At 37.9% G+C, this 24,028-nt stretch overlaps 1 protein-coding gene across 1 annotated transcript in view; it reads left to right on the plus strand.

Moving 5' to 3' along the window:
• The window catches only part of gria1a (glutamate receptor, ionotropic, AMPA 1a), a gene marked incomplete at its 5' end in the record, with an annotated part of 68,693 nt that extends 53,135 nt beyond the window's left edge, over nt 1-15,558 (plus strand). The window contains 5 exons of the mRNA XM_081382145.1: nt 1,970-2,168; nt 3,024-3,271; nt 7,786-7,900; nt 10,946-11,080; nt 15,277-15,558. Coding sequence (XP_081238271.1) covers nt 1,970-2,168; nt 3,024-3,271; nt 7,786-7,900; nt 10,946-11,080; nt 15,277-15,444 — 865 coding nt within the window. The 3' untranslated portion in view covers nt 15,445-15,558. The remainder of the gene's footprint in view (nt 1-1,969; nt 2,169-3,023; nt 3,272-7,785; nt 7,901-10,945; nt 11,081-15,276) is intronic.
• Nucleotides 15,559-24,028: the final 8,470 nt, after the last annotated feature.

Consider the following 24,028-nt stretch of genomic DNA (forward strand, 5'->3'; position numbering starts at 1 on the left):
AAGATTATTGGAAGCAAATGCTATTTAAGTTTTTCTATTTCAAAATGTCACATTTAAATCAATGTGTTGCTTGCTTTTTTTTTTTTAATGATTTTTAAAAACTTTTTCAAATGAAATCCTACACCAAAATTTTTCAGCGTCTCCTGGCTATCACCCATCAAGGTGGATTCACCATGTAGACAGTTAACCCCACTCTTTACTCCAGCAGAGAGAGAAGATTATGCCGCCAGGCTGCCAGGAACTCAGTTTATGCCTTCTAGTCCTGCAGGTAGACCATTTAGAACTCCCTCAGAGACATTACACTGATCTCATATGCCTGTCTGAGCTTCTTTCAGGCCACGGGATTAGAGACCACCCCCAAAGATCTGGCAGAAACTAAGAGATGCTTTAAAAATATTCTTGTCACAGTGTTCTGGCCAGGATTTAGCCAGGGGTGAAGTTGTTTTTCCTTTTTTTTTTACCTTGTAAAATTGGAATTTGATATATCTTGAATATATATATTGAATTTGAGATATCTCAGTCCAGCCTTTATAGAATAAAATCAAATTTCCGTTATGCTCTTTCTCTTAAATATATATTTGTTTGCCCTTTTGACAATCTCTGCAGATTCAAAGGGTTCACAGGATCTTGCCGTTATATTTCTGTTTGTTGTAATCTTGACAGCCTTTCATCACGATGGGTTTCGCCTCCCTCACAGCTTAAACGATTAAACCGTGCATTTGTTTTTGTTTGTGTTTTTATCAAAGCAGCTTTTCCTGTTCCACCACACATCAAACTGCTATTTTCCCTGGAACTATTTTCACACACCGTGTCTTGTGTACTGCTTAGACAAATTTGGACAAATTGTTGTTTTCAGGGTTTATTCTTCTTATTATTCATATTATTATTATTGGTTTAAGTGCAATTACAATGGCAGCGGCTGAGTGCTCTCATCACCATTAATCCCTGACAATTAACATGCATGTATTACTTTAACATACTGGCAACTTTCTAAACGTGAGATTAATGCGCTGCTGGTGAGTTGTATTGTGATGGTCCTTATCTCGTCTCAGCACATTTCACTAAGAGTTTATAGCTGAGTGGAGTCAGAGAGCAGTGTATCAAACAGACTAGACCACCGACCACTGTAAGCATCGACGTGTGCATTAAGAAGCTACAGTACATGCCGGCCAGTATTTGTAATGCAGTTAGGATTAAGAAAATGTTCAGTGCTCCACAGAAATGAGATTTTTTGAATGGGTACACTTGATAAACTCATAATGGATCTCTATTTGAGCATGTGATTTCCATTAGTTTTTCTGAATTATTTAGCAGCACAGATACAAAATATTCAGTTCCTGAGTGAAATTCTGTCTGATACTCATAAACCGATAATTATGTTCTTGTTGACTGATAACTGATGTTAATTTTCTGTAATGTCTTGTCTATGTGCACTACCATTCAAGTTTTATCAACGTTGATATCACTGATATATGAAAACAGAAAACAGTTATTTTAAATTGTAATAATATTTGACAATATTACAGTTTTTACTGTATTTTTGATTAAATAAATGCAGCCTTGGTGAGCATAAGTGACTTCTTTCAAAAACATTCAGAAAAATGTACTGACCCCAAACTTTTGAATGGTATTGTCAATTAAAAATAAAACACTTTAAAATCAATCATTTTAAATGTTAGAAATGAATTTAGGCACCACAGCATTATATGTACAGTTTGAAAATTGAATATTCATTTTTAAATTTGCTAAATATTTACATTAACTATGGCCATGTTACACTAACATCTGAGAACTTGTCAAAAAATATATATAATTTGAAACTAATTGTGTGTTTTGTTATGTTTCTCTAAAATAATTGGTTTGGTTTCTAGTTTTTATAATACAAAGACACATTTTAAACATGGCATTTCAAGTGTACTAAAAGTTATTGAGGATATTTGCATTCACATATACGTGTATGTTTCCACAGGTCTCTCTCTGGCCGTATCGTGGGTGGTGTGTGGTGGTTCTTCACTTTAATCATCATCTCCTCATACACAGCCAACCTAGCTGCTTTTCTCACAGTGGAGAGGATGGTGTCCCCCATCGAGAGTGCAGAGGATCTGGCCAAACAGACTGAGATTGCTTATGGGACTCTAGACGCCGGCTCCACCAAGGAGTTTTTTAGGGTGAGAGGTGCTATGAATGAGGGGAAATGTTAATCTAAAAAATGTTAACCTAAAATTTTTATTTAAGTCAAAGATATTATTCAGCATAACTGAAATTTAAAGTGACCCTATCACGCTATTTTAAAGGTTCCTAATTTTGTTTTGGAGGTGCCCTGCAAGAGTTTTACATGCATCCAAGACCGAAAAACACATATACAATATACATTGCGCATCACCTCATTTCTCAAAGAGTCTGAAAATGGTCAGTTTGAAGATTCTGTCTCCCTAAACCCCTCCTTTCCGAGAGCCTACTCTGTTCTGATTGGTCAGATGGCTCAGTATGTTGTGATTGGTCTACTACTCACAGCGCGTAGTGAAATGACCATTACCATAACTGAACTTCAGCTCCAGAGGCTTCCTCAGCGCTTTAATACACAATGAGACGAACAGTAACACTAGCATCAGTTTTATCATATCTATATGAGCCCGAGTCCTCATCCTTTTGAAATGCATGCATTGCTTGCTTTCGCAGCGCAGAAAACAGAGTCTTCTCAACATGGTGACAACACACTTCCAGACCTCAGCTACAACTGTAGTGTTTGAGAGCGGCTCATTGAAGATCATAGACTGGCATTATGCTAATTTGCTACAAACCTATGTAGGTTTGTTTAGGAAAGACTCTTTCTGGCAGTTTAGAATCAGTTCGTTCTTTGTTTCATCATGCACTTTGATCTTTGAAACTTTTTTGATTTTTACATTCACAAACAGCTATATTACATTAGAGGTAATTCAAAACAATTGTAAAACAAGTGCAAAACACGTTACCACTTTTACAGTGTGCAAATGCATAATATTTCACTTTCTTTCCTCTTTTAGAGGTCAAAGATTGCGGTCTTTGAGAAGATGTGGTCCTATATGAAATCAGCAGACCCCTCAGTGTTTGTGAAAACCACAGATGAAGGAGTTATACGGGTGAGGAAGTCCAAGGGGAAGTATGCCTATCTGCTGGAGTCTACCATGAACGAGTACATCGAGCAGCGCAAACCCTGTGACACTATGAAGGTCGGAGGGAACCTGGACTCCAAAGGCTACGGCATTGCCACCCCCAAAGGATCAGCTCTCAGGTAAAGCCAGCTGTCCACTGTATGCTGACTGTATTTGACCATTATGAAAATAACTTCAGATGGTGGTTCAGTTGTGGTAGAGGCTGGATACAGTACTAAATGGGTAATGATCACCTTAGCTAACTTTTACATTTAAGTTTACATCATCTACAAGTTAAATAAAAAACAAAAGAGAAAAGAGATGGGAATTCATTAAAATAAGTATGCCAATCATGTCACAGCAAAAACATAGCCAAATAAATAAATAGATTCCCAATTTTGCAAGCCAGTTCTGAATAGATTATAAATTCAGGACTCAGCAAACTAATGCAATCTGCTATACTTTACTGAAACGGTATAGCATCACTCTCTCACTGCAGTCCAGGCACCTAAATCAGCTCTTCTAAATGCCAAGTGTGCTTGAGTACACTGCCTAATCTATATGTGGAACTATATGTGCTCTTCTCCATCATTTGATGATTTTTTTATTTTTTGCTGGAAAATATTGCTGAGTTTTGCAAATAAGACACATTCATAGCAAAACAACAGGGTTGTGCTGAGAATGTCAGTGACTTCATTTAATACTCGCGGCACAGCGCAGAAAAACAAAACCAAAAAAAGCACATTTAGTGCCTGGATTCCGGGTGGTTTGTGAATAAGGTTTTTACCAAATTGGTGTGGCTTCAGTGAACTCATCTGGTTTCTCTTTTGAAGGACTTTTTAATGACGGCATACATGATCATTTGAACCAAGGGCGAGAGGGTAGAAGTACTGTGCTAAGCAGCCTCTGCTATAACAGAACATCCTGTTGTGTGGGTGTACATATGTGTGTGGAGTTGTTCAAAATCCCGCCTCTACCTCATGTTGCTTGAAGGGGTTTTCAAAACACTCCACCAGAAGTGCTTGCATAAGAAACGACAGGAAAATGACGTGCCCTCTTCAGAAGCTCTTTAGGAAACACGTGTGTTCGCCGTCCTTTCATTAAACAGCAGCGCCGCTCGGCAGAGCCCATTGAGACACCAGAGACATTATTCACGACAGGCACTTTGAAGCTATAGGTCTACTGGATGCTAATTTCAGTTTCTCTCCTTCATTCCGAATTACGAAAGCTCTGTTCTCACCGAGTGACTTGTGCATGAAAGAAATTGGGCAATCAGTTGTTATTCTTATGCAAGCCACTTCTAAAGATGAATGTCGACATTAACATGTTTCTTTTATATTTTCTGCAATATAAGGTGAACAGTTGTTATTTCAATTGTACACCACCATCATTAACGTCACATTTATTGTGCTTGAATGTACCCATCTGACTAATACACCATGGCCCACATGATATTACATTCATTGCAGTGCAAAGGGCCTAGCAAGGGCAATTTGGAGCTGTTGAAATAACCTCAATAACTCCATCTCTCTCTAATAAGATAAGCTCCTTGGGGAAACGACCTCATAGCAATTGTACAGACATTTTTTGGGTCACCTTATAGCAAAGCGAACATAGAGGGTGGATGGAGTGGGAAAGAGAGAGACATCAGATACAAGATGTAAATGACTTCCATCTTGCCACCTACAGCAGGACTCGAATTAAATGTAATACTAGCTTGCCATTACATTGACAGCAAGAGTGAAAGAGGCTTGGAAATGGATTCATAAATGTGTTTCTCTGTCTGTTGAGTTACCAGCTGTGCGGTGTATAGCTGATTTTGAGAGAGAGCAACTCTCTTACTGACGCGTTTACATGAGCCGGTAGATTCTATATGGGAACCTACTGCATTATTTCAACATGTGAAAGACAATGGGAGATTTTGCTCTCTCTGTTAAAATCAATAAACACTGAATTGAGCATTTAGATTGTTTGTGATTTACTGAACTAACCATGTGGTGCAGTTGTCAAAATGTAATAATGCTCCTGTGTATCTTTACTGAATTTTGCATTTTAACCAATTGTATTATTTATAGACATCTGGCACAGATCTATGGAAGCTTGTTTACGCCTCAGAATAAAACGATTTTGACTTTTTATCTCGCAGTTCTGACTTTATAACTTGAATTGCAAGTTTATATCACTCAATTCTGAGAAAAAAAAAGGCAGAATTGTGACATAACAAGTCACAATTACCTTTTTGTATTTTTTATTCAGTAGCGGAAACAAAGTTCCATAGTGATCAGATCTTGTTAGGTGCAAAAACTGTTTTTGTTTTTTTACGTCTAGAAATCTTTAAAAAAAAAATTTAATTCAAATTAATCCTCTAATCTGCGAAAAATGCAATGACTTTTTCATTGAGATTTTAATTAAAAATCATTTTTCAAATTGAGAAATATTTAAAACTGCTTACATAATTGTTAAAATGTAGTTAGAAGAAACAATGAATAAAAAAATCATTTTTAAATGCAACATTGCGACTGAATTATTCTGATAAGGCTTTAATAGGGATAATTTTTACACCTTACTATTTTATATGTTATGGTCTGCTAGTCTCATCTTGCTTTATAATCAATTTCATAACACAGATGTTAATTGATCTTTTGAACTTGTTTTACCTTGTACTTCACTTTGTGTTTTATAGGTTAACTGTGTTTTATAGGTTTACTGACTGATGGAATAATCAGTTGTTTTGGTGCATTTTGACAGCTGTTCCACATTTTCTTTGTCTTATCTCAAACTGACACCTTAAATCGGTTTGTTTTAGTCAAGATGTGACAGCCCTAAAGATTGATGTGTGCGCCCTTTTATCTCTATTCATCTGTGCCATTCTTTGAGTTTAGTCAATGAAATCATCTCACCCAAAGCACTGCCACCTCCTGAAGCAAATGCTCATCATACTGAATGTAGCTTTTTGTTTCTCATTCCTGAGACACTCTCTGACTTCTTTCTTTCTGGTTCTTCTGGGATTAGAAAGAATTCCTGGGTTTTATCAAGCCAAAGAATCACTCCTTATACAGGCAGAGCTGCAGACGACATTTGCTCACAATGCAGATCGGCCAGCCGATTCTGTGGGTCGTGAGGAGATGTATATTTGTGCCTTTGAACTGTAAGGGGTGTTTAAGACCTGAGGATGAAGGAGAAGATGAAAAGAGAGACACACGCTTCAGATGTGGTTCCTGATATCAGTCATGGGGGGTGGGGGGTTAAAATCAAAAATTCTATTTTTATCATCATCTACTCTGTCATGTTATGTATAATGGTCTTGCTACTATGAAACACAAAAAGAGAAGATTAGCAGAATGTTCATGCTGCTCCTTTCCAAGCCATGAAAGTGAATGGTGACCCAGCTCCAAAAATGACAAAAAGCACCATAAAAGTAGTCCATACTTATAAACGTATCTGCTGCAGCTCTCAAATCTTATATTTACTTCACATTTGTGTATTTTAAAATATGGCGCATTGCATTTATTGTGAAATGAGCAAGCCAGTCAGTTTTCCAAAATCGTAGTAACAAGATCTTGACCAAAAATGTATGCACCTCTTGATGGAAATAAATATTGTGATCCATCAAGAGCTGCATCAATTTTTGCTCAAGATCTTGTATTGGCAATGCAAGAGTCAAGCACTCTGTAAAGTCTACTGCAGCACCTTAGTCTTTCAATGAATTTAAGGACTCAGAGGTGCCAATTTATATGTGAAAATGATTCTTCATTCTCCCTCCCAAAAATTTTTTGACAATCTGAGCCTGATGAATCGTGACATTTGAGCCATGATGTGTCTTCCTACATGGTTGTTTAAGAAATGAAAAGCTACACACTCCATCATTGAGGGTTAAAAGAACTGTTGCCAAACATATAACATGCTAGAAACATCATAATTACAGCAATAATAATCCAGTCATAGACTCTTAAGTATTTGCCCGTTTATATCCAAACAGCAACTTTTTTTTTTTTTTTTTGGCCGGGCGGTATATATATATATATATATATATATATATATATATATATTACTTACATATATGCACTGTTACCACTGTCATGGCCCTGTTTTTGTTGTTTTTATAGTTTGACAGCCCTTGGTCACCATTCACTTTCACTGGAATAAGCAATTTCATGAAAAAGTATTCTGTTTGTATTCAACAGAAAAAAAGAAAGAAAAGGAAAGAAACTGAGGGTGAGAAATGATGACAGAATTTTAATTTGGGATGAACTATCACTTTAAGAATTTGTCTAATGTCTTTAGTCTGTTGTTATAGATTCACATTGTTGCAATTCCCTAAAAGGGAAGAACCAAATGGAGACAGCAAAAACCAAGGACATCTTTTTTTCTTCTCCTCTGTCTGAAGAAGTCTTATTCTTGTGCTTTATAAAACCTGTCTTTCTAAAAGGCCACTAACAAAAGCATTGTTCTCCATTAAAACACATGTTAACATACTTTATATACAGACTCAGGGCAAAACCACTGCAATTGCCATGCATTTAACATTTCAACCTACATAGAGCAGTGGCTGTTGTGTTCAAACCAGTTTGAGTCTGTTCTCCCATCACACTGTCTCTGAAATGGTTTATCTGGGCTGACACTGACCAAAATATTATTTCATTATCGTTTCAAGAAACCCAGTAAACCTGGCAGTGTTAAAACTGAATGAACAAGGCCTGTTGGACAAATTGAAAAACAAATGGTGGTACGACAAGGGAGAGTGTGGCAGCGGAGGAGGTGATTCCAAGGTCAGCCCCAATGTGACAAACCCAACGGGTAAAACCACCACTACCATGGGGGGTAACCGGCAACTCACGCCAACCAAACACTCTAGACGAAAACAATATGATCTAAATTGAGCTTACTTCTAGCCAATTTTGTTTGATTAATAGCAAGTAAAGTTTGCATCAAAGTATGGCATATCATGGCAAGTAGTCAATATTAGCCAACCACATTTAAGTTATTCCAGATGGAGTGTTTGCGGTCTGCCGGTTACCCAAAGTGATATAATAATGCACATCTTGCAGCAGGGAGCAAGGAAGCATCGCTAGATGGAGTATTAACCCATATCACTTTTACAATGAACTACCAACATGTTTCTGATATGTGTGCAGTCAATTAAAAAAAAAAAAAAAAACACACACAACAGTTGAGTTGATATTGATGGGTATGTGTTTAATGTGTGCTGAATAACATAAAATAACATGGATAATGTTATTTATGTTATTTCCCTGGTTGAAGAATCCCAGTTAACCTAGCGGTGTTGAAACTCAGTGAGCAAGCCGTCTTAGACAAACTGAAAAACAAATGGTGGTACGATAAGGGGGAGTGTGGAAGCAAGGACTCCGGAAGAAAGGTCAGTTCACACATTTGGTCCTGCTCTGTTCCCCTCAGTTTAGCCTTCCCAGAACCCTTTCAGAAGGTTCAGTAAGGAATCTGGACATGGGCGGCTCTTACTCTCTCTCCAGAGTTGCATTCTTTCATTTGGGCTGACAGAGGGCAAATTAAAAGGCTTTTGAAAATATTTTATGCATGATTTAAATTGAAACTGCTGGTATTTTTTAAATGACTTTTAAAACACTTGTGTTCGGAGTAGAATATTTATATACTACTTACTGATTTACAGGTAGCAAGCAAAGTAGTAGACATGCTAGGTCTGAAGTATACAAAATTGTGTCCTCTTCCTTATGCATGTGACTTGTGTCCAGTTACCAGTTTGGTAGTAGACACTGCCATTTTGCATTTTTAATTAGATTTTGTGTAAAAGCATCTTACCTTTTGACAGTCAGGTAAAAAAAATATCAAAAACAGCTTCTTCTTTTTTTTTTCATTCATTCATCACACTGGAAATGGAAAGTCAAGTTGTGTGCATTTCTTTGTGGTATTGCAGTTTGCACCCTGCAGTGTTATCTATTACCGATCAAAATATTGGTGTTGGAAAGAATGAAAAATGTTTTTAAAGAAGTCTCTTACGCTCCAAGGCTGCATTTATTTGTTCAAAAATACAGTAAAAACAGTGATAATGAAGATGTTTTAAGAGTAGTATGTTAGTTTGCAATTCCGACCATTATTTTTGTCCTGTCAGAAATGACAAATTTGTGTATACAGGTATGTAATAACTTACATTCTAAGATTAAATAAATTAATTAAATTGTAAGCATATTCCTTTGTTTTTTTTATGCTGAGAGGTTTCTTCACATTTTTTGAATAAGTCAGGGAAATGTTGTATTTCAAAATTATAACATTTAATAGGATTTTTATATTATTAATTTAATTGCAATTAATAGTATGTCTAGCTCCTGGAGTCGTGAGGTGAAAAGGCCATTATTATAGACTGGATGACTCACTGTATGATACACACACTTTGTTTAAAATAGCCTGGTGGTCTGAATGGAGCTCTGGAGAGAGACTCTGATCATCCGTAAGAGTCAAGCCCCCTTGTGGTTCTCAGTCTCTGTGTTCTTCCTTCTGTCTGCCCTTGGAGTGTGCATGTATTTGGATGCAAACCCAGTGGACAGCTGTCTGTGCTGTCATAGGCCCTGGCCGCCACACACCCCCACCGCACCAAACCCACCTGCATGGCACACACACACACCACATCACACCTCCCTTAGATTGCCTTTCGGTAACACTTTACAATAAGGTTTCATTAGTTAACATTAGTTAGCTACATTTGTTAACGTGAACTAATAAGGAACTGCACTTCTACAACATTTATTAATCTTTGTTAATGTTAATTTCAACATTTACTAATACATTATTAAAATCAAAAGTTGTATTTGTTTACATTACTTAATGCACTGTGAATTAACATGACAGTGAGCAAGCTGTATTTTTTATTAACTAACATGAACAAAGATAATTAAATGCTGTAAAAAATGTATTGATCATAGTTAGTTCATGTTAGTTGACTAATGTTAACAAATGAAACCTTATTGTAAAGTGTTACCTGCCTTTCTTAGAGAACCGGTTCCACACCAGTTAAGCTCCTTAGATTGTTATTGTCCTTATAAATGAAATATATCACCTTTGAACAGCTACATATCCAAATCTCCTTAGATTCATGGCCTGGGCTGCATGGGTGCCAACCACTAATATAAACATTTGCAGCTGTTATACTGTGTGTGTATGTTTTAAAAGATTGTAATTTATGGAGATGCTAACTAGTGGGATAAATAAATAAGTATTAAATTAGTCAAAGGTGAACACAGACTGTTACTGCATGAATGCATGTTCCTAAGGCCTAAATGACAATTTGTGCCATGTTTTATATATTTTAAGATGTTTAACAGTTATTATTTATTATATAATTATTATTAGTTATGTTGTTTATATTATATTAACATCAATAGTATTAACATTTATTTCATTATTTACTAGTTAGTATTATAATAGTATTTATTTTAATATAATAATATATTTATATTAGTTACTAATATAATAGGATGTTTCATAATGAATATTATTATTGATTTGTGCATATCATTTAGCAATAATGCAAGATATCAGTTCAACAGCCAAAACAGAAACTAAATCTTTATATTATTATATTAATGATATTATATACTCAGGTCATGTCTGAGCAGGAAACATTTTAAGCAAACTTGCAACATTGTTCTAGACAGTTCTTATTTTAGCTTTTATATTCAATGTCTATGTTTAGATGTTTGGTGATGAATGCATAAAAGTGTATATGTAATTTACTGGAATGCTTGTATTGTCTTTGTCCATGTGAATTTGTTAACGGTGTAATACAGTAACTCTCATCTAAGACGCTGTTCCTTCTCCTGTAGGACAAGACCAGTGCTCTTAGCCTCAGCAATGTGGCTGGGGTCTTCTACATTCTGATCGGTGGTCTGGGTCTGGCCATGCTGGTGGCCCTGGTGGAGTTCTGCTACAAGTCCAGAACAGAGTCCCGCAGAATGAAGGTGTCTGCGCGGGCCACTCAGGCCTTTCACTGCACCGCCTTAGACAGCAGCTACACTGAGCTGCAGAGTTACGGCCTGTACGGTCCCGACACTGTTAAGATATAAAGCACTCTGGGGTAGGAACCTCAAGTACCGCGGAAAACTAGGCCACATTCTGCCCACATAGCAGCCTAAGCTGCCCCCCATCTAACCGCCACTAGAATCAAAGCTTCTGCTGCCCACTTTCAATATCATCCTTCTTTCCACAACCTCTTCTTTTTCTGTTTCTCTTACAATGTTGTTTTAAAACTAGGGCTGTCAAAAAATGTAAATAAGAAAAAAAAGATAAAAAAAGTCATTTATAACTCAAAACAATAACTCATTTTATAAACAAAATTTGCTGATTATAAGAGATAATGTAGAGCGAGGCGGTTGTTATAGCGAATACAACTATATGTTAAGAGGCTAAAAGCAGGTTTAAAACTTGCCCCATTGAAGTCAACAGGGTGCAAATTTTAAAAATAGAATAACTCGGTGTAGGCAACACCGATTTTTGTCGTTGTTCTCTGTATTGACAGCACTCCAAATTTACAAAAAAATGAGCTCAATGTTAAAATTGACCGGAGTTCTCCTTTAATGCCCGATGAGGTGTCCATTGTCAGGTATTAATGGACGACGGTGAGGCGTGAACCGTGAACCGTCCGATGCGCAGCAGAGGTCCGCCCGAAGTCCATTAATACCTGACAATGGACACCTCGAAGGGCATTAACCCGCTTATACCATGGTCACTTGCCAAATAACACATTTTTAAAACATTAGTTTATATTTTAATTAGTTTTACAATCGAAATCTAAAATTTTTACAAACAGTAACTTGGTTTCCCTGGTTACACCTGACGGTTTATTTACTTGGTGTCCTCTATCACTTTTTAATGGACACGCTCCAGCCAATCAGAATTGAGTATTCACCCAGACCATGGTGTAACAAGAAATAACAGACCGCATTCTACATTGGAATTCAACCAAGCCATGTAATAATCAAAATTAATTGCATATATCAGTATTTGCTGGGAAATATCTCTATTTTATTCATTCTTATTTAATTGGATTTATTTATTTTTTACTTAATTTTAATATTTAAAAAAAAAAAGTTTTTAGTTATGTTTAATTTATTTGTTTTTTATCATTTATTTTTAATTGTTGGCGTATACAAACATGCAGGCAACATTTATCTTGACAGCCCTATTTAATACTTCTAATCTAATCTAATCTCTCTTTATCTCTTTATCTCCCTCTATTTCCTGCTCCCCTCAGTTTCCCGTTGGCTGCTAGCCTCTCTGTCCATAGACTAGAGCTTTGTTTATATGCATCGTGTCTCTGTTCATTCATGAAACAGAGCAAGTGTTCCCCGGAGACACTGCAGGTCTCTGTTTTCCATCATGTCTCCGAAAATAGTCAGTCTAGATTTATGATTATGCTTCATTCAGCTTGTGTGCTCCTTCATACATTAAGACCCAAGTCAGATCTTCCCTAATGTACTTTTGCTAATGCATAGTTGATTAAAAGTATCTATCAGGTAATAATTTATTTTATTCAGGCCAAACTGACAAATCAAAGAAGCACCATTGCAAAAAACTGAACGTAACTCGTTGAATATACAGATACCTCAGTGTGATTTTTGTAATAAGTATCTTTATGACAGACAATTACCCAAAGTAGGATTTGTAGCAAGTTTAGCTGGGTATTACACACTCGTGTAATGCTGTAATAGCACAGATTAATATAGATTTGCTTTGTTAATTCAATTGACAGGAGTCACATTTCACAGCTGTCCATTTTTCATATTAGGCGAGCTGGAATCTGAGTCATTATGGGCAAACTAATTAGTCTGCATCAGGCGTATAGCTTCATCCCCCAACGCGTTGAAGTGTAGGGCAATGAAATCATTCCTAGATTGGAAAAACGCGATTTAAAGGGACACATCATTAGCCTTGGTTTCAGGCCCACTGGCTGTGACTACAATAGCGGATTGCTCTTCACAACAGCAGCAATAAAACGATGACATTTCTCACTTCCCCACCACCGTAGCAAATTAAGCTCGTGTTACACGCCTATCAAGACTATTTATTGTCTACCCACAAGTCAGAGATGCTTTACAGTGTCAGCTTTGGTTTTGAGGGCCTAAATACGGTGGTCCTTGGGGGCACAATGCAACGACAGCAGCAAAGCAATTAAAAATTGACAACACAACAGCATTAGCCCACAACACATCTTTAATGCAAATAAGGGTCGTTCACATATTGAACATCATTTTGAAAAGAGTGCCCAGTACAGTTATATGTAGCACAGCATGGAATTGCAACACAGGCTCATGGGAAACAACGTGCCTGTGGCGACATTTCTGCAAAATGATATTACGTTGCTGCTTTTTGCAACACTTTCAAAGTGAAATGTCCAGTGAGTGGCGCTAAAAACGCATTCAGTTTTGTTTGAAAGAGATGAATGTGAATCTGGCCATGTTTTATTATGGTGCTAAAAGGTTAATGGTCTATCGCGTTTGAAAATAGCGTGGCACCTATACTAAACCTAACCGATAGTCTTAACAATAGCAAACGAGAGATAAAATCGCATTTGCTGAAGCAACCATGTCATTTTATCTTGCTTCTACATGTCTTTGAGCTCTTTTATTGTTTCACGGGACTCGTACCCGAGTGCTCCGCAACGCAAGAGCAATGCTGTACCAGGTGAGCGACCAAGCCAGTTTATTACCTTCAAAAAACCCATATGGCGCTCATTATGTGATGCAAACATAAAACAATATTAGTTTACAAATCATGCACTTTGGTCATAACATTAATCGATAATCTGCCACTGTATAATATGTTTAAAAAGGAATAAAAGTGTTTTTTCTGCCAGTAGTGTCCCAGACTGCAACATGGTGTCGGCCCAGATCCGGCTCACATCTGGTACACATGGATTCCACACGGCCCAGATGTGGGCCGGATCTGGGCCGACACTAAAGGGGCTTTCGCACCAAGTGGTCCTAGGAACTTAGTTCTAGGAACAAGCCACCAGGGTGGTTCCCTTAGGAACGTTTTCCTGGTTGCATTCGCACCTCCAGTAAGAACTCTGAAGTGGCGTAAGCCGTGCTTGTTGTGACTTTTATTTCGACAGCGCGGCGGACCTTTATTTTGATGGCGCTGAGAATGCCGGCTAGCCAGAGCCACACAGTGCTCGCATTCTCCTTGTTCAGTAGTTTATGATCTGTCTAACAGTCCTTTCTAATACGTTATTAAACATAACTGTTATACATAGAAAGTAGACAGTATATGAAAAGTTATTAGTGTATGCAGTGCGGTTGATGTCCAGTGTTGCTGAGCAGAAATACATAATCATGTCTCGCTTGGTTTTTCTCCTTAGCGTAAAGGTTAAGAGGCCCATCTATCACTGTTTTCCATGATCGTAGAGTTAGTTTGTGGAGTAAATATATAGGCTATAATCTGTGAGTTTTAAAATGGCGGGTGCTGGTGTTTCGCGTGGGTTCGGCCAATCAGCGTACACTAATGTCACTGGTAGTTCCTATAGTGCTGGACCCTACTCTGAAGTAGGAGCTAAATTAGTTCCTCCAAAAGGATCACTAAAATCGTTCCTGCGGTGCGAACACTCCAAAATCCGGGTTCTCCGCCAATAGTTCTAGGAACTTTGAAAAGGTTCCTCCGGTGCGCCCCTTATGTTGCTGTCTGGGGTTCATTTTAACAGAAGTTAATTGTATGTATAGGTATGTTTTGCAAAAATGTAGGTAGATGTACATTTTTTCAATGAGCCTACAGTATGTTGTGGAATTGGAAGGTTTTCAAGAGGTATAGAGTGCTACTATTGTTATTTATTATAGCAATATGGCCAATATTGGATTGTTTCCTGAAATGCATAATTATCAGAAAAGTTTCATTAGTGTTTCATCTTTTTGCTTTGCTAAAAGCGTTGTGTCGCGCCCTCCAGGCCATCATGCTGATCAGTTAAGTCAGGAAACCCAAAAGATAGAGATCTGTTGGCTTAGACCTCACAAATGTTGTCTAACTAATTATCCAGTCATCACATGACAAAACATTTTATGTGCATACTCCATTAGGCAGATGCTTAAATCATCATCCTACTAAAATTGAGCACCTTTCAAACATTTCCATTTTCCTGTCTAACGCTGTTGTATCTCCATCCCAGCAATCCATCAACGACGCCATGCGCTGCTCCACGCTGACCAGGATGAGTGGGAATGGTAGCGGTGGGGAGAACGGGCGGATCGTCACACATGACTTCCCCAAAGCTGTGCAGACGCTGCCGTGCATGAGCCACGCGGCCAGCATGGGCCTGGGAGCCTCTGGCATGTGACCATCTTGACGGAGCGGCACGCGTCACATGTAACGCACGGACCTCCCGTTCACCTGCCGTCTGCCCCTATGTCTGTCTGCCCGCCCGCAACAGACGCACCGTACTGCCAAAATGCACTCGAAAACTCTTCTCAGTGAATAGCCACCAATAAAACTATTTTCTAAAGAAAGACGAAACATTTTAAAAAAAGGGGGAAATGTGCTGCAATAACAAGCCTGTGGGACTCTTTTGGGGGGGGGAAGTGTTCGTTTATGTCATGAATTAAAAAAACAAAAAAGAGAAGTCACGTGTCTGATTCGACACTCGCGCTGTGCCAATATTATAAACCTGTTTACTTCTGTCTGAGTGTGCAATATTTTAGTTCATATCAGTGTTCGGCAATGTTGTCTCTAACTTGACTTTCTTTACAAGGATTAGCTCACAGAGATGTTTTGTTATTTTTGCACAGATGTGTTCTATGATATGACAAATACAGCATTTCTGTAAGTTCCTTTACCTTATACTTACTAGAAAAGAGTTAAAGTAAGCTAATGAGCAAGATCTTACTCATTAAGATGGATCCAGTGCCCTGTAAACAACGTTGCTTATTTCTCTCCATCACTGCATATTGAAGAAACATATCAGCTCATTTAACGACCTGTCGATAGTGTAAATACTCTGATGTAAATCTGAAACTGAGCGAGGGATAAATTTGATTTGTTGTCGATTGGTAGAACATAGCTGAAATGAACTTGTTGATATTCTTGCTCTGTGATTTCCCACCTCATGGACCTTGCATAGCTGCTACGCCTCGTTTCAGGCACCATACCTCATCGGAGACCTGGGAGCGAGCCGCCACATGTTTTGATTGCCACTTCATTGTGAGCTCTCCCAGAGGAAGGAGGAAAAATTTGACCTCAGTTATGGGCAAATAAGCTAGTTTGTCCCCAACACAAACCACTGAGTCTCATTAAGGTGAAGCCATTGAGTATGCATTATGAGAAATTATTCTTGAATGGTGGTGCTGTAACAAAAAGGGACTTATTATGATACTTTGCTAATGATTCGTTCACCTACAATTAGGCCTGCATGGAATATCCAGAGATTTCCACCAAATCCAAATGCCCATCATTGAGTTTTTTTACATATCCCCTGTCATATCTGGCTAATTTGATAATGCTAAAAGTGTGACTCTATATTTAATTAATTCAAAATCCATTCAACAAATTGCCCCCCTCAATCAGTGCAAAATTTGTAAATAAATATATATGGGCCTAAAGTGATAGTTCACCCAAAAATGAAAATGATCATCATTTACTCACCCTCATATCGCTCCATTTTTGTCCATATAATGAATATAATGTGACTTTGGACCCCATTGAATTTCATTGTATTAACAAAAACATTGATATTCACAGAAGTAAGTCATGCAGGTTTGGAACAACATGAGGGTGAATAAATGAGGACACTTTTTTTTTCTTTTTTTTTTGGGGTGAACTATCCTTTTAAGTTGTTTTCTGTTAATAGAACAAACAAAGAAAAGAAAGCAGATCAGCTACAAGATCCAAACATAGGCTGTTCTGTCTTATAGACACACTGTGCAACAAGGCTCCTCATGAGATGATGTTTGTGGAGATATCATTGATCGGCTTCTGGGGTCAAGCTGACCTTTCGGGGCTCTTGGCTTCATCACTGCAGGCTTTCAGAACATGGCTTCCAGCTCTACCTATTCAGCCTTCCCCTGCACACTGCCATTGTACCACGAAACATGACACACTGTGTGGCCATCGAAACTTGTATTTCTCTGGCTTTTTCTTTCCATTTTCTTGATGTGTTTTATTAGGCACAGAGCACTGCGGTCCTTTATGGCCTCGTGTGAAAGCAGTATTTTATAAGCAGTAAAAGATTTGTAAAGTTAAAGTGAGACATTTACCATTTATACCGCTGTGAGATTTTGAAGAGTTAATTGAACTGGTGTTTTACACATTGCTGAAGCATATTCTAATGACGGATATTCTCACCGATAAGGATGATCATTTTGATTAGTTAAGAGAGAAACCTGGTCTTTGAGAGTCTTTGTGTTTCTGCTATAACAGTGTTGATACTTCTTATTTTGGGGGTACTTTAATGCAAAATGTATTCTTCATGCTCACCTACTTATTGACTTTTTCACAAACTTTAGCATTTTATTTGGGATCTTATTGATTTATTTTGTTCTGTTTTTTTATCATACAGGAGAGATGTGGTTGAAATTTTACTGGAAAATACATTCAATCAATAATGAATAAAACTTTTTTAACCACAATCATCAAGAGTCTGGGCTTTTCAACAATGGGAAATAAATGACATTTTATCCATATATTTTTAGTCGTAAATAGGCTGCTTGTGTGAAAAAAATGTATGTATTCAAATAAGAAAAATATTTATTGCTATTTTATATAAATGATTGCTTAAAAGCAGGGTGATTATTCATTCTTTACTTAAGTGGCCATCTGTGAAAGACTGGTGTTTAATGTATTTCCCACTGATCTCTAGAGCTTGACTCACTGTAGAGTATTTTAATTGCCTACAGGTGCATTCCACACATAATCACTGATGTTTAACCAGTTGGCACATGTTGCCTCAAACCTATTCATTTTAGGAATTATTAATTCTTTAATCTTTGTCAATTTGAGCTCCCCTGCAGAAATAACGGAAGGAGTTAATTGGGATGCCTCATGGCTCTCATTATGGAGATGTTAACAAAATATGGAACAAAGAAACAGGTGTTTGTTCCCTCATTTTTAGTTTGGTGTGATGCCATACATCGCATTACAAGTCTCATCAAGGCATCTTACAGAAATCTAAACCGTACAGCTACATTATCGAGCAGATGATAAATCTGGCATGCAGTAATAAAAAAAATTTCACAAACATATATGTGCTGAAACTTCAATGATCGCCCATGTCTGTTTCAGTTCCTTCAGGATCCCTCAGCCACACTTTAGAGATGCATTAGTAATAACTGAAGTTTGTTTTCTTTCTTTAAGATTTGTGCTCCGGAGACTCATTTGTGAAAGTCTGTCAAGATGATTTGTAGTGTAATTCCGCTCATGATAGGCAGGCCTCTGTTGTGACTGAATTTCTTTTTTTGCATATCAGATTTATAATCAGTTCTGCTCTATTTCCATGTAGGACAGTTTATTCTAAAAGCTGGCATACTGTGCAAAGTGTCAAATGTGGCATTTTCAGCATAGTCCTGTTATCCGCCGTGACACTGGAGAAAATGAATCGTTTGTTCATGGGAAGCGGCAGTCAGGCAATGAAATCTGGGTTTGTCTCTTATTTCCCCAGAGGAGGGTGACACAAGTTAACCTCCTTAACTTCCTTGATCTTCCAGAACATCATTACTTTTTTAAAGTAAAGGATAGGCCACTGAGAAAAAAATAAAATAAAACGAATAAGTGTTATAATTGTTGCTGGCAGGTATAGCTGTGTTTGTTGTTCTTTGCAACACATATGGAAAAAAATATAAGCAATAATGAACCTGTTGTCAGAGTTATGTCTCGTTTTATGTGTTTGAGTTTGACTTTGAGTTGGTTTTTCGCTGTTTCTAGATCAGTTTCCTTTTGTTCATTAGTTATTATGGTTACTCGTGGGTTAATTAATGTTTGCGCTTAATGTTCATTTAGTTCATGGGTTTGTTTCAGTGTAAGCTCTGTTTATTACAGTTCTTTGTCTGTTGTCATCACATTTAGCTTAGTTGATTATGTTCCTGTCTAGTGTTTTTTCAAGTTCTTGTGTAAATAAAGTCTAGATCCTCTTCATTAATCTTTATTTTCAACAAGCTGTGACACATGTAATTAGCCATGTTGATATTTGGATACAAAAATCCAAAAGCGATTTTGAGTAACTGACATTTTAGAAGCAATATTGTCAGTTACTTTATTTGTTTTTGCTCTGTCAATGGAAATAATTCCATTCAAAGCCACAGAAAAATAACCAAGTCTTCAAGCAACACAAAGTACTGGTGTTACTGAATTAACGAGTGTTTTTGAGAGAATTGCTTAAGGTGAATGATTCAGTGGCTCGAATGAATCACTTAATTTGAACAAATCAGTGTAGTAAATGATTCATTGGCTTACTGATAAAGACATTGGCTGCATCCGAAATCGCATACTTCCCTACTGTATAGTAGGCGAAAAACAGTATGTGACAAAAGAAGTATGTCCGAATTCACAATACTCATAGAAGAGTATAGGCAAAAAGTACCCGGATGACCAACTACTTGCGAGATTCTGAAGTGTGATGGACACTTTACTATCCCATGCGGCCACTGGAGAGGATTTGTGAATGGCAGTGAAGCGACATAACTGACACTGGTAGGTCACATGATAATGACAACATGGCGAATGTAGTGCATCCAGATTACATTCATACTGCACACACTCATACTACATAGAACATACAGTACTTTTTTAGCGGTTGTGGAGTAATTACTAATTAAAAATTCTTGCTGCTATTCTTGTTTCATTTCAGAATGAATCAGCATATTTGAACAAATCGTTTTAGAGAATGATTCAGTGGCTTACTGAAAAATACAGTCTTGTTTCGTTCCTGAATGAATCAGTGAATTTGAACAAATCGGTTGAGAGAATGATTCAGTGGCTTACTGATAAATCATTCCTGAATGTATCAGTGTTTTTGAAGAAATTCTTTTTTATTTATATATATATACAGTATCACTCATAAAGACACTCACGTGTCAGCACCTGCCACTGAAAATTCCCTCCACTAATACACAAACAGTCCATTTCGCTTGTCTGTGGAACTTGCAAACACAGACAAGCGAAGTGATACAAACAGGGAAAAGTCACTCTTGGAATGCAGCTCAGCCAATCAGATTCAAGGACCGGAACTGACTGTTGTACAAGTATTCTTAATCTGGGGCCCTGCATACGTCAGTAACTTCTTTGACATCATCTAATCAAAAAGACTTGAAAAGCATCCAGTATAAAAGAAAACCTCAATCTTAAGGCAGTCTAAAATAGCAGTATGCTTCCGGATAGCCTGAGCTGTTTGATTGCCCACACTGTGACTGTGGCATTGTAATGTGTGTGATTGTGTGGGCCTGAACAGCATACATAATGAAGGCACAGTGTGGGTGTGTGAGACGCCATGAGAGGATCCATGACACCTGCCACTGTGCCTCAATCCCACGCTCTTTCTTTTCCTTTCTTTGCTATTTTCTCACACACTCCTCCCTATGAATTGTATTTCTTCCCATCAATCTATCTCTCTTCTTTTTGTCTGCACAATCAAGTCATAGCCCAGTCAGTCACAGCCGCTTTTATCTGAGCAGAGGTTCTCAGACCATCCAGCATCACGTCCAGGTTTTCAATAAAATACGGACACAGACATTCATGAATATATTACCCGCAGCAGTGATGTACTATGAAAAATACAAGCAAAGGATATCTTAAGTGACATGCAGTCTCCTGCCTAAGCTTCTCGGCCCCGAGATTGATATTAGTAAAGGGGGCAGAATATTTGATCTGGGTCTGATCTGACACTACCATCCCATCACTGAGAGACAGAATGGCTCTGGGCAACGCGGTACATGGTGGATGGATCAATGTGGTCTGAAGAAGCAAACATACATGAAACATGACAGAAAGTCACCTCCCTTTAGATCATATCATACTCCGTTCTTTTCCATGCAATTACAAGGGTTAGAAGCGTTCCAAAAGCAAAAGCACTATAAACTATATATAGGCTATGACTGGACTGGATTGTTGAGCGGAGCCAGTGACTTGAACTCAAGATTCTGATCGGTTTATTTCATGAATGAATAAAATAAATCGTTTATGTGCACAGGATGAAATTCATTCAAAATATCAGACTCACAAGAACTGTTTGCTCACAAATCAGAAAAAATAAGTTAGGATTTTTTATAAATAACGACAAATTTGAATGTGCTTCTAATAAAGACATATTGTATATGGACGCCCATTTCTACCACATAAGAAAAACTATGATTATTAGTCAAAATTATTAGATACTAGGCCATAATTGTGATAAAAAAAATTATAATTATGACTTAAAGGTTAAAAAATTTGACATACTGAAGATATTGATTATGACTTTTTTTACTTTTAAGTTAAACTACATCATTATGAGATGAAGTCAAAACTGTTACAAAAAGTCATAATTATGGCAAAAATATGCAGTATGTCATAATTTCAAATCTTTGTCATAATTATGAATTTTGTCACAATATTGACTTTTTATCTCATAATGATGTACTTTTGTAAATTATGATTTACTACGGTTTTGTTTAGTTTTTTCTTCTGTGGTGAAATTGGCTCTTCTAATATGAATAGAAGGCTTGCACTGTAATATAGACCACTTTTATTGTGACTTTGTATCCATTTTGACATTTCAGCTTGCATCCTTGGTTATTGTAATGGATTGGAAAAGAGCATTCAAACCATTCTCCTTATGTCTTTTGCAGAAGAAGGAGTCAAAGTTTGGAACTACAAAAATGTGAGTAAATAATCACAGTTTTCATATTTTATGGCGAGGGGTTTCCGTAAGAGGTGTGATTTGTTTTTATTTGTTTGTTACAAGGGGGCAGACGTGAGTGGGAGCGATGGAGTGATAGATGAAAAGAGAGAGCGGGCATGCTTTCGTACACATGTGAAAGAGAGAGAAAAGAGCATTGTATTTGTAAGTTGGCTCATCAGCTGCTCCCACTGTTCTGCAGCCTGTGCGGAGAGCGGAGGCCTGTTAATCACGCGGGCTCATCATTGCAGTGACAAAGATAGATCCCCTGCCTCCTCTCCTGCACCGCCACGGTGATGCGTACGAATCACGCTAATGTGCTCATGATTTCACTTCTGACCTACAAAGGCGCCCTTCACCGTTTAATCCCAGCCATGTTAATGCACAGCCTTTGATCTCATCCAAATCTCCTCCCTGAGAGGGAAATCACTAAACGCTATATGCGGTGAATCAAAAGTTAAAATGAAGGGGGGGAAGCAGACAGGCTCACTTGGCCAGTGTTCGTGTTGGGCGTAGATGTAGAAAGTCGCCAGCGTAAGATGGATGGTGAAGTTAAATGAGTAACGGAGAGAGCGGAGAGATGTATGGTGGTGCACATGGAGTGAGACGGGATGACGGATGAATGGATTACAGTCACACTGGAGCCTTGCTTGTCACTGTTGAGAGGGGAGCAGGAACAGCCAAGCAGGACAGTCCCAGCTGACCTCCAGTCTGTTACAAGCCCGACTATAGGGACATCACACGGAAAGAACTGCAGGTTATGCCTCCCACTTGAAGGCATTTTTGTTTATTATGATTACCATGGCTAGAGTTTGTTTGAGGCACTTCTGCTAAGGAACCAATTTAAAGAGATAGTTCACCCCAAAATGTTCCAAACATAAAATTGCTTCATGCAACTTGTGCCTTTTTTTGCTCCTGGAGGGCCACTGTCCAGCAGAGTTCAGCTCCAACACCAATTAAACACACCTGAACCAGCAAACTAAGGTCTTACTGGGCATCCTAGAAACTTCAGACAGGCGTGTTGAGGCAAGTTGGAGCTAAACTCTGCAGTACAGTGATCGAGTTTGGACACCCCTGTTGTATGTTTAATCAAAATGTCATAACTCGATCTTATGGTGAAAACAATAGTCTTCTCTCTAGTGACGTATTCCGGACTTCTTGAATAACGTTAAGTTCACTTAAACCCTGTCCCTCCACTATCGACCGCAAGCTCGCATTTATTTTTAAGTACAACGGCCACATCTCAAAATCCAATCGACAACCGATGGACAGAACCAAGTCCCTGCCCTACATTTCTTTTCCCCTTTTTCAATAATACATTACACTTGGATGTGTCACAAAACAGAAGAAAAGATCTGTCACCACTTTCATAGCGACCTTATCTCTGGCTTATCTTTTCCAGCAAATGTACCATATCTGATATCCACACACACAAAGGCTTTGCGTCTTTTATTCCGTACTTCAATTCAAATCTATCAAGTGCAGAACTCGTATGGCCCACTTTTAATGTTAATTTGTGTAGTTTTTACAGTTGGTCACAATGAACTGTCATTGTATGGCGGCAGAGCTCTTCCACTCCAGTCCAGGAGGGCCACCCAGACAGCAACATCTGCCCAGATCCGGCCCACATCTGGTATGTGTGGCTTCCACGTGTACCAGATGAGGGTTGGATCTGGGCCAACACTATGTTGCTGTCTGGGCAGTGTCCTGCAGACTTTAATACTAAACCTACACACTTTAACCCACCTTTCTGTAATTTGCAAGTAATTCTGAACATCTTGATTAGAAGTGAATTAGAGTTGAAGTGCGTTGTTGTATAGTAAGAACTGTGTAATAATTGTCAAAACTGTCAAAAATGTCTCAATGTTCCACAGAAGCAAAAAAAAAAAACCATCATAAATGTTTGTGACAGCATGAGGGCGAGTGAATAATGACATTATTTTTCATTTTTGGAAGAAATATCTTCATACAGACGAAAGCACTAAGTTCTGAGCAGTGTACATAAGTTGTGTATGTAGATCACTGGTGATCACTTGTGTAATGTTTCATAATTAACATCTTG

This window comes from Scardinius erythrophthalmus (genome assembly GCF_964197995.2).
Source record: "Scardinius erythrophthalmus genome assembly, chromosome: 13".
In the NCBI taxonomy this organism is placed as follows: Eukaryota; Metazoa; Chordata; class Actinopteri; order Cypriniformes; family Leuciscidae; genus Scardinius; species Scardinius erythrophthalmus.